This window comes from Leiobunum rupestre, chromosome 8 (genome assembly GCF_980474605.1).
Source record: "Leiobunum rupestre chromosome 8, qqLeiRupe1.1.hap1, whole genome shotgun sequence".
NCBI lineage: Eukaryota > Metazoa > Arthropoda > Arachnida > Opiliones > Sclerosomatidae > Leiobunum > Leiobunum rupestre.
Genome location: NC_143391.1, coordinates 53,501,683 through 53,515,922, shown reverse-complemented (window position 1 = coordinate 53,515,922; position 14,240 = coordinate 53,501,683). Strand labels below are relative to the sequence as shown.

Below are 14,240 nucleotides of genomic sequence, written 5' to 3'. Positions count from 1 at the left end.
CACTAACAGTAACATGAGCAATTAAGGATTTTGTTCATTTCATGTGGGCCATTAAAACATTTCCTGATATACTTTGTAATTTTGTTGACATTAGAATGTTTGTATTCCTTACAGCAATATATATGAAAGCAACACCTTTATTTTTATCTTTGAATAACTCCCAGGCTAGAAATAAAATTGACTAATATAAAACTGCTTTTTAAAATGTAGTTTGCCCAAATTGCCCTACCTAATAAGTCCAAACCAAGCAAAAGATGTAGACAAGGAGGATAACAGATAGTTCCACTCGACCCGATACTAACTAACGCCCTAATCATAAAAACCCTAGTTTTGGGTATTTACCCGTGCATGGGGTAAATACCCGGGTAAATACCTATTTAAAAATACCCTACTCACTGGGTATTTACCCGACATCACAACTATAGATACGAATCGGTAATTTACCCTGGTAATTTACGCGGTAAATTACCCTGATAACAGTAATTTACAATTTTCACAGGTAAATTACGAAAATGGTAATTACCAGGGTAATTTACTCAATCTTTCGGGCTAAAATGTACCTAAAATACGTGGCACAAGATTACAAAACACAAAACCTAACGTTATTCGCGTTTTAGTGTATTTTTGCATCGTTTAATAATGTAATTTAACTCCAGCAAACACTAGGTCATAGGCGTAACGCACTAACTCGAAGAGCTAGGCACTGCTGCGCCACCTAGATTCGTTTTGGTTGCGAATTTCTAAGGAGTCGAAGGCCGTGTTAGAATAGTTTGATACGTTTAATAGGAAGAATACTTATGTCTAGCCCTGTTTTAAAAAAAATCACATTCGTGATTCATCTCTCGTCTGCTAAAATGTTAGTTTTATTTTCACTTGGTTATTCCGAGCATCTGCGTTGGTTTAGCGTTACTTCGAAGTAGTCCAGTGAAAGAATATAGTATTCTTTCTATAATTTCATATCATTTAAATACGTTTATTTGGTAAATATGGGTAAAAAAAAGAAAGTAGACCTAGTTATTCAGAAATATTTTGAGCAACAAACGGTTTCTTCTTTTTATTCCTTGTTTTAATTATTAAAAAACCTATTTAAAAAAAAAAAACAAACGGTTTCTTCTTTTTATTCCTTGTTTTAATTGTAAAAAAAACCTTTTTTAAAAAAACAAACGGTTTCTTCTTTTTATTCCTTGTTTTAATTGTAAAAAAACCTTTTTTTTAAAAACAAACTGTTTCTTCTTTTTATTCCTTGTTTTAATTGTAAAAAAACCTTTAAAAAAACAAACGGTTTCTTCTTTTTATTCCTTGTTTTAATTGTAAAAAAAAACCTTTTTTTAAAAATAAACAAACGGTTTCTTCTTTTTATTCCTTGTTTTAATTGTAAAAAACCTTTTTTTTTAAATAAACGGTTTCTTCTTTTTATTGCTTGTTTTAATTGTAAAAAAAAAACCTTTTTAAAAAAACAAACGGTTTCTTCTTTTTATTCCTTGTTTTAATTGTAAAAAAAACTTTTTTTAAAAAAACAAACGGTTTCTTCTTTTTATTCCTTGTTTTAATTGTAAAAAAACCTTTTTAAAAAAACAAACGGATTCTTCTTTTTATTCCTTGTTTTAATTGTAAAAAAACCTTTTTAAAAAAAAGGTTTCTTCTTTTTATTCCTTGTTTTAATTGTAAAAAAAACCTTTTTTTAAAAAAAACAAACGGTTTCTTCTTTTTATTCCTTGTTTTAATTGTAAAAAAAACCTTTAAAAAAAAACAAATGGTTTCTTTTTATTCCTTGTTTTAATTGTAAAAAAACATTTTAAAAAAAAGGTTTCTTCTTTTTATTCCTTGTTTTAATTGTAAGAAAAACATTTAAAAAAAAAACAAACGGTTTCTTCTTTTTATTCCTTGTTTTAATTGTAAAAAAACTTTTTTTTTAAAACAAACGGTTTCTTCTTTTTATTCCTTGTTTTAATTGTAAAAAAAACCTTTTTTTTTTTAAAAAAAAACAATTGTTTCTTCTTTTTATTCCTTGTTTTAATTGTAAAAAAAACCAAACGGTTTCTTCTTTTTATTCCTTGTTTTAATTGAAAAAACCTTTTTAAAAAAAAATTACGGTAATTTACCGCAACACGGTAACTTACCGCGTAATTTAAGAACTCTAAACCTGCCACGCCTTTGGTTCTTGCACCAGGAACGACATGTCGTGCAATACCCCAACACCGAGTTGCCTGAGCGTTGGATTGGGAAGAATGGTCCAGTGCGATGGCCTCCTAGGTCCCCAGCTTTGACACCGCTCGACTTTTACCCGTGGGGATTCGTCCAGGAGGAAGTTAATAAGACGCCAGTCACTAACGAAGACGACTTGCGCCAAAGAATCATTGCAGCGTTCCAACTCGTTACTCCAGATATGGTCCGTGGTTCTTTCCAGAATATGCATCATCGCGTACGGATTTGTATAGCAGCGGACGGTGGCATTAAGAACGATCTCCACCGAGAGAGTACATACTGAAAATTTCACATTTCTAGAAAATAAAGTTTTTGAGAAAAATGCCTGAGCTGATCAAATGAAGACACCCTGTTGAAAATATCGGCCTGAACTAAAATTTTCTAAATTAAGTTTTCTCGTGAGCTTATCAAAGGGGACGATGGTCTCCATAGCAAGGTCGGAGAATCTGACCGAACTTGTTTTATATTGTTAACTCCTGAACCACTCATAATAGCGTCATCTTCTTCTTTGGCAGACCACTCTAGAGGAAAAACTACCAATCGAATTTGAATGTACGTTTTTCATTAGCCTAAGTATCTTATCGTCATTGAGTTATTGAAGAAACGCATAAGTCTCACCACGAAAATTTATTAAAACTTAGAAATATAATAGCATAAAAGCTATTTGTAAGTTTTTAAATTTCTTCAAATTTGTTTAGGGCTTAGCTTTTAAATCCATTTTCATAATGGACTAATCTACTTATTTGCTAATTTTGTCATCAAGAGCAACATTGAAACCAGAAAGCCAGGTTACTTCATAGAAATAACTATTGCATTTTGTCGTAGCATTTCATTGGCATCGGGTTAGTACATTTTCCTCTAGAGCGGTCTGCAAGTCGAGGAAAATGAAATTTTTTCGCTATTTTCAACTTCCTACTACAATTAAACGAAGCATCTTAGGGTAATGGTTTTCATACATCTTTGCAATATTGGTGTGGCATTTTGAAATTGATATATCACGTGGTTCACTACCATAAGTGGTCAAATAGGCCATTAGTTGCTTCGGGATCACGGAGATCTGTTAGGTAGTTCTCTACCCAGACCTTGCTATGAGGAATATTAATAACGTTGTAATCTAAACAAGCGATGTAAAGAAAAACTGTGACCGTGCTGCATAATTGACGCCTTCATTTTCTAACGCCGAAGGGGAAAATCGTTGCAAGAATCCTTTTATTAACTAGTGATTGTATGTGATTGTGTGTCCGTGTGTGCGCACGTGCCAGCGATTAAATTCACCCTAAACGTTATTTTAGATATCCAGGGGTCTATTACGTTGCCCCCCACACAACCCTACTAGACAAAAACTAATGATTGGATACGATTGCGCTAGTCATGGGCTGTCATGCGCCATCACTTTCAAATACACCACCGCTATAGTTTAGACCAAAAACTGGAGAAACAATGGGGGGGGGGCAGGTTAGCGACCAGCCCCACCACTTCAACCTATAAACCCGTTAGTACCAATAGTCGATTGCGTTCTCATGCGTCACCACCCATTTCCTTTGCGCCACCTTAGTTATCAAAATAAACCCAAAAACTAAGTGGGGGATATCAATGTGACTAGTGCCAATCGGTTGTGCCACCCCTATTTCCTGAAAAACCGAAATAACAGAAAGTTTGTTTTAATTATTATTTGAAAATTTACATGAAGTTAAAGAATGTTTAGAATATATTTTCTAGCAAATTTAAAGGTGATTTTTAATTGGTTTTGATGGAATAAATGTTTACTTAAAAATAGCTTTGTTTAATTTATTTCATTTTTAATTTTAGTATATGAATATATTATATAGTAAACTAATTTATATATTTCAAAGAAATTTTAGTATTTTGTTTGAATGAAAATTTAATTATGACCACATTAAAATCTATACTTCATTTAGACAATTTCCGTTTTGTATAAATATATCATGTACAAGTTTTATTAAAATTATATTCATTGACAAAAGTTGATTAACTTAACATTTAACTTAATATTTAAAAAAAAACAAAACCGATTTCCCTTTAATAGACTACTATTAAACGACTATATTCGAAATGAAAAACCAAGTGCTTAACATAACTATTTTGCAGTCCTGCATTCGACCCTTTACTTCACGGGAAAGCAGGTAATAGGAAGAAAAACCACCGATGGACTCTATTGAAGTTAAAATAAACGAAAAGGTAGAAACATCCATAGTTAAAGGGGACAAAAAAGCTATACCTTCACAAATTTAAAGTAATGATAGAACTTACGAAATACTCGAACCAATAGGTCTTCGAGGATAAAATTAAAACGCCAAACTCGGACTAAATAGATCTTCTTATCAAAAACCTATTAAAATGGAAAAATAGCCCCACCACTCCCTTTGCTCCCCTTTCTCGACCACCCTAAAATTACTTTTTAAGGAGATTCCAATGGTGCCAAAATTATTCCCCGCAAAGCATTATTTAAAAAGTTAATTAAAAATTGCCAGAAGATTATATACTTTTATACGCGCCTCCCAAATCGATCGCCATTACATTACAGTCTACGGGGAGGGTGATGAAAAAACCTGTTTTGGGGGGATGAAATTTCTGCGGTAGAGCATTTGCTCGTCGGTTGCCTGTACGATAATGGCGGCACCCAGTAAACGTTTCTAAAAAGGGTGTATACATTGGCGCCTGACGGCGCCGTGCACTCACTTTGTTCGAGCACTGGGGGCCGGACCGGCACCCACCACCCCCATTCTTATAATCATCATGGGTGCATATATAAACCTTAAAATAAAATAAATAAGAACAACGAAATTATTGCGCAAGTATATCTTTTAATAATAAAAGCCGACTAGTTTCGGCACAACATTGTGCCGAAACTAGTCGGCTTTGATTAACAAAATTTTTACTTGCGCAATAATTTCGTTGTTCTTATTTATTTTATTTTTAATAATTGTTACTTGCCAGCAATTTTTACCACGGAAAATATGACATATTTCGGAATTTTTGTACGTGTAAATTGAAAGGAAAACTGGACTCGTAATCAAAGTATTGGAGCCTCGCGGTGCCACGCACTCACTTCGCTCGATCGCTGGGGGCGCGTGGCCCCACCCTAGCCCCATTATTGCTAATTAGTCTGTGCCATCTATAACTCGACCCAGAGGACAGTACCTAGTATAGTCTCTTGTGGTGCGAATTACACAAGGGAGAGCGACTGAGAGATGAATCGATCCTACACGAAAGAGTTTTCCATCCTCCTGGGTGCATATATTAACCCCACCTACGGACATCGTATCCAGTGTCAGCGTACCTAGCATCTAGCGAATTGAGTTCGCTGTAAGAAAACCCCCAATTTTCGGTTTCAACACTTTTTAAAAGTTTAGTAATATCTTGCCGTTAAATGTAATTCGCCATCAGTTCTACCTTATCCAACACGTACAAAAATATCAGATTCCCCGAGAAAATCTCGAAATATGTCGTATTTTAAACGAGCGGATAGCGACCCGACAAAGTCCTGAATGACGTCAATACTTTTAGGATAACGTAAGACGGATGACGAAAAGAAAAAGGTTGAAATGCAAAACAGTACTAGCTTTTTAAAATGAAATAACGGTTTAGAGACATGTAAACTAAGTTTTTACACACTCTAAATGAAGCTTCGTTATTTTATGGCACAACTTCAGTTCCCCTTGGTCTTGGTCAAAAAGACATAATACTGGTTCTTTACGAACTTTGGTGTAATTTAAAAGAAATCCTGTATCTAAGAACCAGTTTCTTACAAGCTTTAAAGCATGGGGGGAATCAGCTAAGCAATACCCTACTTAATCAGGTAACGAAGGGTTAGGAAACCATGTTTTGCTTAAACTGACTCCAAGTTCACGCCAAAGACCCATATTTCCCCCCCCCCCAGTGCCGGATTAAGCCCTAAGGGGGCCCCTAGGCTATCATAATCTTGGGGCAACTGTCGACCACTCTCACCTTAATTCTATTCCTTTTCGATTTTCTATAGGGACAATTTTAATAAAAACATGAACAATTATTAAAGCAATTAATCCAATTAACCAATTAACATACTTTAATATTAAAGAGAAAAATTTAAACTTTAATAAATAGTATTTCTAAATTTTAGTAAAATAAATTCAGTAATTTTTACAAAACATCACTATTTCAGATATTAACTTTCCCATAAGTGGTATCTTCTAGTCTACCTTTTGTAAGACGTCGTATTCAGTTGCCATAATGGCAAGTGAGTTAAGTCGTTCTTGCGTCATTGAAGATCGATGACAATTTTTCAGAAGTTTTAGCTTTGAAAAGGTTCGTTCACCAGTAAAGTTTGTGATCATGAGACACCTATAAATTCTTAACGCTGTCATAACATTTGGGAAAGTGGATTTTAACATACTTTGAGAAATGAGTTTGTATGATCGTGGTGCTAGTATATTTTCGTCAGCTTTGAAATCATCTAATTGAGATACAAAATACTTAAAATTAACCATTTCTTCTGCGAACTCCAACTCGATATCCTCAGGATAAGTATCTCTAAATCTTTGAGCAGCTTCTTTAACTATGGTATCTGTCTTCGTAGGGAACTCAACGAGGAATCCAAATAAAGAATAAACTTCTTTATATGATTGGATACGACGAGTAAGCTGTGCACATAACTTATCCAATATAGGTAGGTAGGTTTCAATCCTGAACTTTTCTCTTCCTCGAAGTACAACCTCCTCCGCGTCACCATCCTCGTAATGTCTTTTTCTTGTGCGCGCACGCTTGCTTTCATCAGTGTATTTTACATCGATCAACTCATTTACCTTCCTCTCGTATTCATCAAACATTTCCCTTTGTGATGTTAAAAAATTGACCAATGATTTCAGAAGATCAATGGCCGTTTGAAGTTCTGTTGTTTCCAGTTGTAGGGATTTGCTGACCCCGTTTATTCGTTCTAGGATTACAGCCCAGAAGCCTGCCATTAAGGCATTTTCCTTCTTTGGCAGGTCATTTAACAGACATTTGGCCCCGTGAATTGTGTCTGTCTTCTGATTTACATCTTCGGCAATGACACGCAAAGCTTTTTCAAAGCTGGTGTATCCTTTAGATAAGGCCTTGGTTGCATCGGCCCTTGCACACCACCTTGTGTCAGTGGATCTTTTTAGAATTAGTGCAGTGCCTTGCTGACGTTCGCCATTTTTGTCCTCAAGATATTCGAGCATAACCGCCCAACGGTGGAAGGATGCCGAAAAGAAGTTGAACATTGCTTGTACAAACCCGAAGAATGAGATTGCGCCAACACAGCTTTCTACAGCACATACACCAACCAAATTAAGCGAGTGAGCCGCGCAAGGAATGTAGTGTGCGAGTTTATTTACCTTGACAATACGCGGTTGAAGACCATTCTAGCACCCTGACATGTTTGCTGCATTGTCGTAAGACTGCCCTCTCAAGTTTTTAATGTCAATGCCGCATTTGTGTAAGAAAGCTAAAACAGTTTCGGCAAGCGCTTTTCCAGTGTGGCTGGTTATGGGGATAAATGTGAGAAAACGTTCTACCACTTCACCATCTGACAATCCAACATATCTAAGAACAACAGTCAGTTGGTCAATGTGTGATGCGTCAGGTGTCGAATCAACACCAAGAGAAAAGTACTTAGATTCTTGGATATCGTTAACAATGATTTTCAGAACCTTATTCCCCATTATTTCGATAAGTTCTTATAGACTATTTTAAAGACCTTTTTCAAAATTAATCTACTTACAATCTATAAAACTGTTCTATAGAAATGTCTATAAAAACGATTATTAGTAACAACCTATCTATTGAAAAAAATTAACGAAATTCGGATACCAAATCAGCTAGCTTAGGGACCACTTGTAAGGTCGGACTAGTCAAATAGAATTCGGTATGGCAAATACCAATTTGATAGATTCAGTGAAAAGGAATATAACCTGCAAAGCAATCTTTATGGAAGACCCTTTAAATTTTTCAAATATCCTTGTACAGTGGCGCCAAACATTTTTAAAGCCAAAGGCAAGAGCGGCCAGAGCTGCAAACGTTGGTGTTCCACACCAAATACCTGAGGTTATTTTCCCTCTACAGTTGTGAAATATTTTTAAATTATTTACACCTGGAACTAGCTTTTTGCAAACATATTTTCCTTTAAAAGAAGCTGGTTTCGGGGCCACGTAACTTGATAGTGTGCCTTTAAGAGCTCACTTCTAGAGGGGGGCAAGGGTCGGATGGGCCTAAAGGTATTTAATTTTAGTTTGATACTAACATATTATTTGAAATTTTTTTAAAGTTGCACTGGTATACCTGTAGATGTCGCGGCGCTCAGTGTTTCGTGAGCTTGCAGGAGCAGACTGAGAGCATTATTTTATGATTAGAGGTCGGCATTTGGATAAGAATTAATCACTTTATCTTTTTTTATCCACAACCGACGATTATCCGAAAAATAAAATAATTGTTTGCATGTTAAATCTCTTTCTATCCGTGGATAATATCTATAAATAAACAGTTAACCACAACTTTTATGGTTAATCAATATTTTGGCAGTTAATTTATCTGTTTTTCCCACCTCTCGTTATGATAGTCTGGAACCGGAGTAAGGGTGGCTGGTGCACATTTCCTCGAAGCACTTCGTCTTTTTTCCCCACAACAACAAAGTATTTAAATGAACCGAGGACAGGAAACGGTTCATACTAAACAGTATCATCGAGATTTTCCGTTTCCTAAATTTAGGTTATACACGGCTCTATGCTGCCAGTTTTAAAAAATACATCAAGAGGTAAACGAAATAATATTATCGCGTCGGCGGACTTTTTTCACCACGCCAAGGCCTGGACACGAAAATACGCAAGAACCCGGACTGCCGGGGAATGTGCGCGGACCTTAATACGCTGGAGCTGACGTTGTAAATTTTAAAATTGCGGATGCATATAACACGTAGCAATGAGCTATAAGATTATTAATGGAATATTTTTCATTGAAACGTCAACATGTATTATATCCTCCAAAAATTTGTGAACGAAACGTCTAACGGTATTTTTGCTCTCAGTAATATCAACTTCTGCAAAATGTTAAGCTTGAAGAATTTCTCTTAAACGATAAAAAATATTATTCTATTTTTAAGTGTGCTAAATGTGATATTAATAAGATTAAGTATACTTTTAAAAACTGAGCAATTTTGCGCAAATGATACCCCTGAGGCAACTTAGCTTTTACATCTACTCTGCGCAATAGCTAGCATGATCCTAACGATACCGATAAACAACTTTGATTAGAAAGCATCGTTAGGCAGTGTTTCTGTATGCTTAAATTTATAACTATTAAAGACTCATGTTTTTTACCATGGTTAAAATCTAATTATTAAATAAAGTCACGACTGGTACTTCATGATTTCAAGACTTTATATAATTAATAAAGACTCTAGTCAAACAAATGACATAACATTATTGGGGGGGGCGAGTAAACGAACAAGTTTATGTATAAAGTCTATTTCTACGGGAGGTATTGCCATCTTGATACAAAAAATCCCCTTTACAAACCAAAGAAAGTAAAATAACTAAAATATCACTATATCTAGTCTTTAAATTTTGAGGGCGGTGGTTTTTGGCGACCACGACTTGTCCGGTGAGTGTCAGATGAGAAAGAGACAATTGTCTTCTCTGACAAACGACTAGTTACTGGTGTTGTAGACCAGCGGTTACTAAAAGGTGCTCCGCGGAAGGGTCACATACATTAGAGTATTTATATACCCTTGCATCGTAATCTAGTAAATAACAAAGGTAGATATTAGCAGAATAAATTTTTAAAGAACTAGACTAAGGGAATAAAAACCGCTTAAGGACACATGGAGGAAAGGTGGAATTCTAACGAAACCAAAACCAGAGAAAGACCTAGCAAAAAACGCCGGAGAAAGACAAGAGAGGCATAACATATGCGAGTCGCCCACGACCGCAGGTCAATAAAATTTCTCGTTATAATTTATTACAATTGATGTTGATAAGTATAATGTATGTGTACACTTTTTCATATTTTAATAATTTATGTTAAATTACGGAAATAAATTTGACCCTAACCTTGATTACAAGACGACGAATGCGTTAAATAAGATAGATTATGATTTGATTAGGACATTGAAACGATGCCGCATGCTCTGCTGCAAATATTTAGTTATCATACAAAATCGGACTTATTTAACTAGGTTTTACGTGCTTGTGACAACGACATCTATCGCACCATAAATTTACTACACTAGAACTGCCGATTGCTTTAAAGAAGGCATAGCTGCTGTTCATAGTCAAAACGACTGTACTCATTTATCCTAAAACGTAAACAATTATATTCATTTACTGCTTACTGCAGGCCGTTATGAATGTTAATGTGAAATTGCATATTTTCGTTCGAAAACAGCTATTGGAACCAAGGTAAATTACGAATTCTTGGTTATAATTACACGAAAATTTTAAAAAATACTACTCTTTGCAATATTAAGGTGTACTTCTCCAAAAGCACACTTGAAAACGTGAACTTGATTTTCCGATACTTGAGCTGAGTGTAGCTAAATACTTTCCAATAATAAGAAGAAAATGTAAAACAGCTTTTAACAAAAAATAAAAGGCTTGCTTGGACATTTATCAGGAAGCTTTACGGAAAACTAAGCCGATGCAACCCCAAGGATAATAGTTCGAAATATTAGTGAACCATCTCAAAGGCGTAGTGACTGAAAATCAAACGCAGTTTAGACCAGACCTGGGCAAAACTCCGAGTGATATTTCGCGAGTGCTGCCGTCCTCCAAATTTTTTACTCCACTCTTTGAAAATTAACTCTTATTCTAATAGTGAATTTTCCGCTTTACCGTCACTCCCCGAATTAGAGCTAGCGTAAGAGAGTGAGAATGAAAGAAATAAAATATTTTGACTCTCACTCTAGAAAGAAATAAAATATTTTCGCTCTCACTCTAGAGTGAGAGAGAGAAAATTCACTATTATCGTAAAGTACTCTCTTCCCAGAGTGAATTTCTTTGGGGTCACTCTTTCCACTCCCAAATTCAGTCGGAAATTTGAATTTGATATTTTTATTTCCAATTATATTTAACAATATTTATTCACGGGTGTTTTTATTGGCCTTCAAATTTTGAATTATATTGTTAATATAGGGAACTGGTGTTATAGATTTATATTTAACTTGCTGTGGCCTTTTAGTCTTTTTGAGATAATTACGTATGCCCAAGGGCAAACGTTTCTCAGCTTTTCTTTATATTGTCTCGAGAATGTTTAAAGCATGGATGATAATTTTCACCCTCCTTGCTATATTTTGAATTAAAAGATAACCATTTCCACCTTCTGCTAAGGATATTCTGATTCACCAATTTAAAAATTCGAATTTACGTCGTTCGTAGGTACTAGGTACAATTGGATTATGCTTTCCCCAATCCTGGACCATACCACATTGCGGTGGTCATGAATAAGCCCTGCCAAAATTCATTTGGTCCAATTATGCCCTCTAAAACCCTGAAATACAGTGAGATTAGAGACTGCTCACTTCAGTGGCGCCAATAACCCCCGTCGACTAGCAAGCGAACGTAGAAATTAGCATATGCAACGATAATATAAGCTTAGTTCAAATAGGCTTGAAATAGGCCAAAAAATTTCGATTAAATAAGCTTGTACACCCTCTTCGTGTTTAAGTTTTATTAAAAAATAAATAACCGGTTAAACAGTAGTCGTATCGACAAATTTGTATTAACACAGACCAGAAAACTGAATTGAAAATGGCATAAAGCGTCACATTTGACAGGTTTCCGTTTAAATGAATTCAACTAATTAACTGAGCTTTAGAAATAATTAGAACAATGTAAATCTTCTTTCGCCACCCGTACACTCGGCGAGTGGGAAAAGGGCAAAATCTCCACTCTTGGGAGTGGAGTGCGTTCGGTAAAAGTGAAATCGGGGAAGAGTAAAAATCACAATTTTTTCCAATCTCATTCTCTAGTGAGAGTGAAGCTATTTAATTTTATTCACTCTCATTCTAGAGTGAGAGTGATTTTTTTTATATTTTTCACTCTCATTCTAGAGTGAGAGTGAATTTATTTAATATTTTTCACTCTTATTCTAGAGTGACAGTGAAGATATTTAGTTTTTTAACTCTCATTCTAGAGTGAGAGTGGATTGTTGAAATTCACTCGCAATTTTGCGCAGGTCTGGTTTAGACTCTTGAAAATATCCATACTTGTTCATAAGACAATATTTAATTTCTTAAATGGTTATAGACACGTATGAAGTAAACCAAGCTATTTGACAATCGTTTGGAACAGTGGACGCTTAGGAAACCAAATGTCAAGTTACGCCGTCCTCTTTGGTTTAGCTCGGCTGAACGAACGAAAAGCGGCAATTAAACTATGTCATGCCGAAAAACTAAAAACTGTTTTTGACATTAAACTACCTGTGATTAGAAATATAGTATATGAAAATACCAAAATACATAATATTGGATATTCGTTGCAAGAGCAGGATGTTCGGATTGTAAAAAGCTCCGAAATTCTTTCAGGAAACATTTACCCCGACTCGTACACGTACGTCACTGTCTTCGATAAAGAAGTTCGAAAACCGTTCAAGTTCAAAAAACATTTGGACGACTTCACGAAGTCGGTTTTAATCGCAATTAGAAGAAGTAAAGAAACTATATTCGTCGGAGTTCATGCGCGAAGAGGTGGTTTTCTGAGTCAACGTCGTCAAATGAACAGGAGAGAAGCGACTGTCGGCTACTTCCTGAAAGCTTTCAATATTTCCGGGACATATTTTCGGATTTAGTTTTTGTGGTGACCAGCGACGGCATCGAATGGTGCCGAGTTTGATCTCGCTTTGTTGCCACATTGCAACCATTCCATCACCACGTTCGGGACTTTCGGGTTTTGGTCGGCCTATTTGGCCGGTGGTCAGACGGTGTATTTGTCTGGTGGAAACGCGCCGGGTTCGTGGTACGATAAAGTTCACTCCGACAATAGGACATTTCCACCCAACTGGATTGGAATCAGCGAAATTGATCCCGATTATTGGAAGACTTTTAATGTTATTCCTAAATTAAATAAATTTAAATTTTATTCTTTAGCCTTATTTATCCTTACAATGTACTGTATAAGCTTCGTGCGTAGTTTACAATTTGTTCAGAAGCTTGAATATATGAAAGCTGTCTGCTCGTTAAAAACTGTCTTAGCACAACAGCTGAAAATTTAAACCAAAAAACATTGAAATTCAAAGGTCGTCTGCTATTTCTGCACATTTTAGTTCACGGATATTAATGCAGATGGCTCGCGTAGCCTTTATTTTGATTGATAAAGTATTACAGTAGGTAGAGTTTTTACTTGGATATTTAGTGAAAAATAGAACTTCTTGAATGCATTCCATTTCATAGCTCCTACATCAGTTTTCTGTTCGAAACAATCTTCGACAGCCACCTGGTTTTAGAAAGAAAGGAATTAATAAGTTAAATTTTCTCAGTTATGGTGTTGTCCAATATGTTTATTCAAAAGCATATACTTTCCCTTTCAAATTAAATTCACAAAATAATAAAAAAGAACGATTTTGGAGCGTGAATTGAGTGTCATCTCCGTTGTAGTGTTATTAGTAAAGGTATGAGCAACACGGTTTGAAAATTCATTTCTTAATCCCATGCCTTGATCAAAACTAGTGCCAAGTCCCGAAGTCAAATCCAAAAGTGGGTTTGCTTTTATTAATTTATGAGTACAACAAGATATAGTGCAGGTTTATTATCATTATTAGAGTGCAGGTTTTTCAGACGTCAGATATAAGATCAGGCAGCCCAGTCAGTTATAAATAATCGTTTTAGGCTCAGTATAAACTAAAAGCCCCGTGCAGAGACGTTTTATAAATTATCATAACTATCCGCGTAAAGTTACGAGAGCGGATTTACGATACACTGTTAAAAAAGTCTTTCTGAAGATGTTCAACTTAGAACAGTCTGTTCAAAAATGAATAATAGCGTTCTAAAGGTATGTAACAGAGAACGGTGTGTTCAAGATATTTAA

At 35.4% G+C, this 14,240-nt stretch overlaps 1 protein-coding gene across 1 annotated transcript; it reads right to left on the bottom strand.

Annotated features, from left to right (window-relative positions):
* Positions 1 to 6,395: 6,395 nt before the first annotated feature.
* On the bottom strand, positions 6,396 to 7,448 carry LOC149933701 (uncharacterized). Its single transcript, XM_090157388.1, has one exon. The coding sequence runs from the start codon at positions 7,446 to 7,448 to the stop codon at positions 6,396 to 6,398; it is 1,053 nt and encodes a 350-aa protein (XP_090013514.1).
* Positions 7,449 to 14,240: the final 6,792 nt, after the last annotated feature.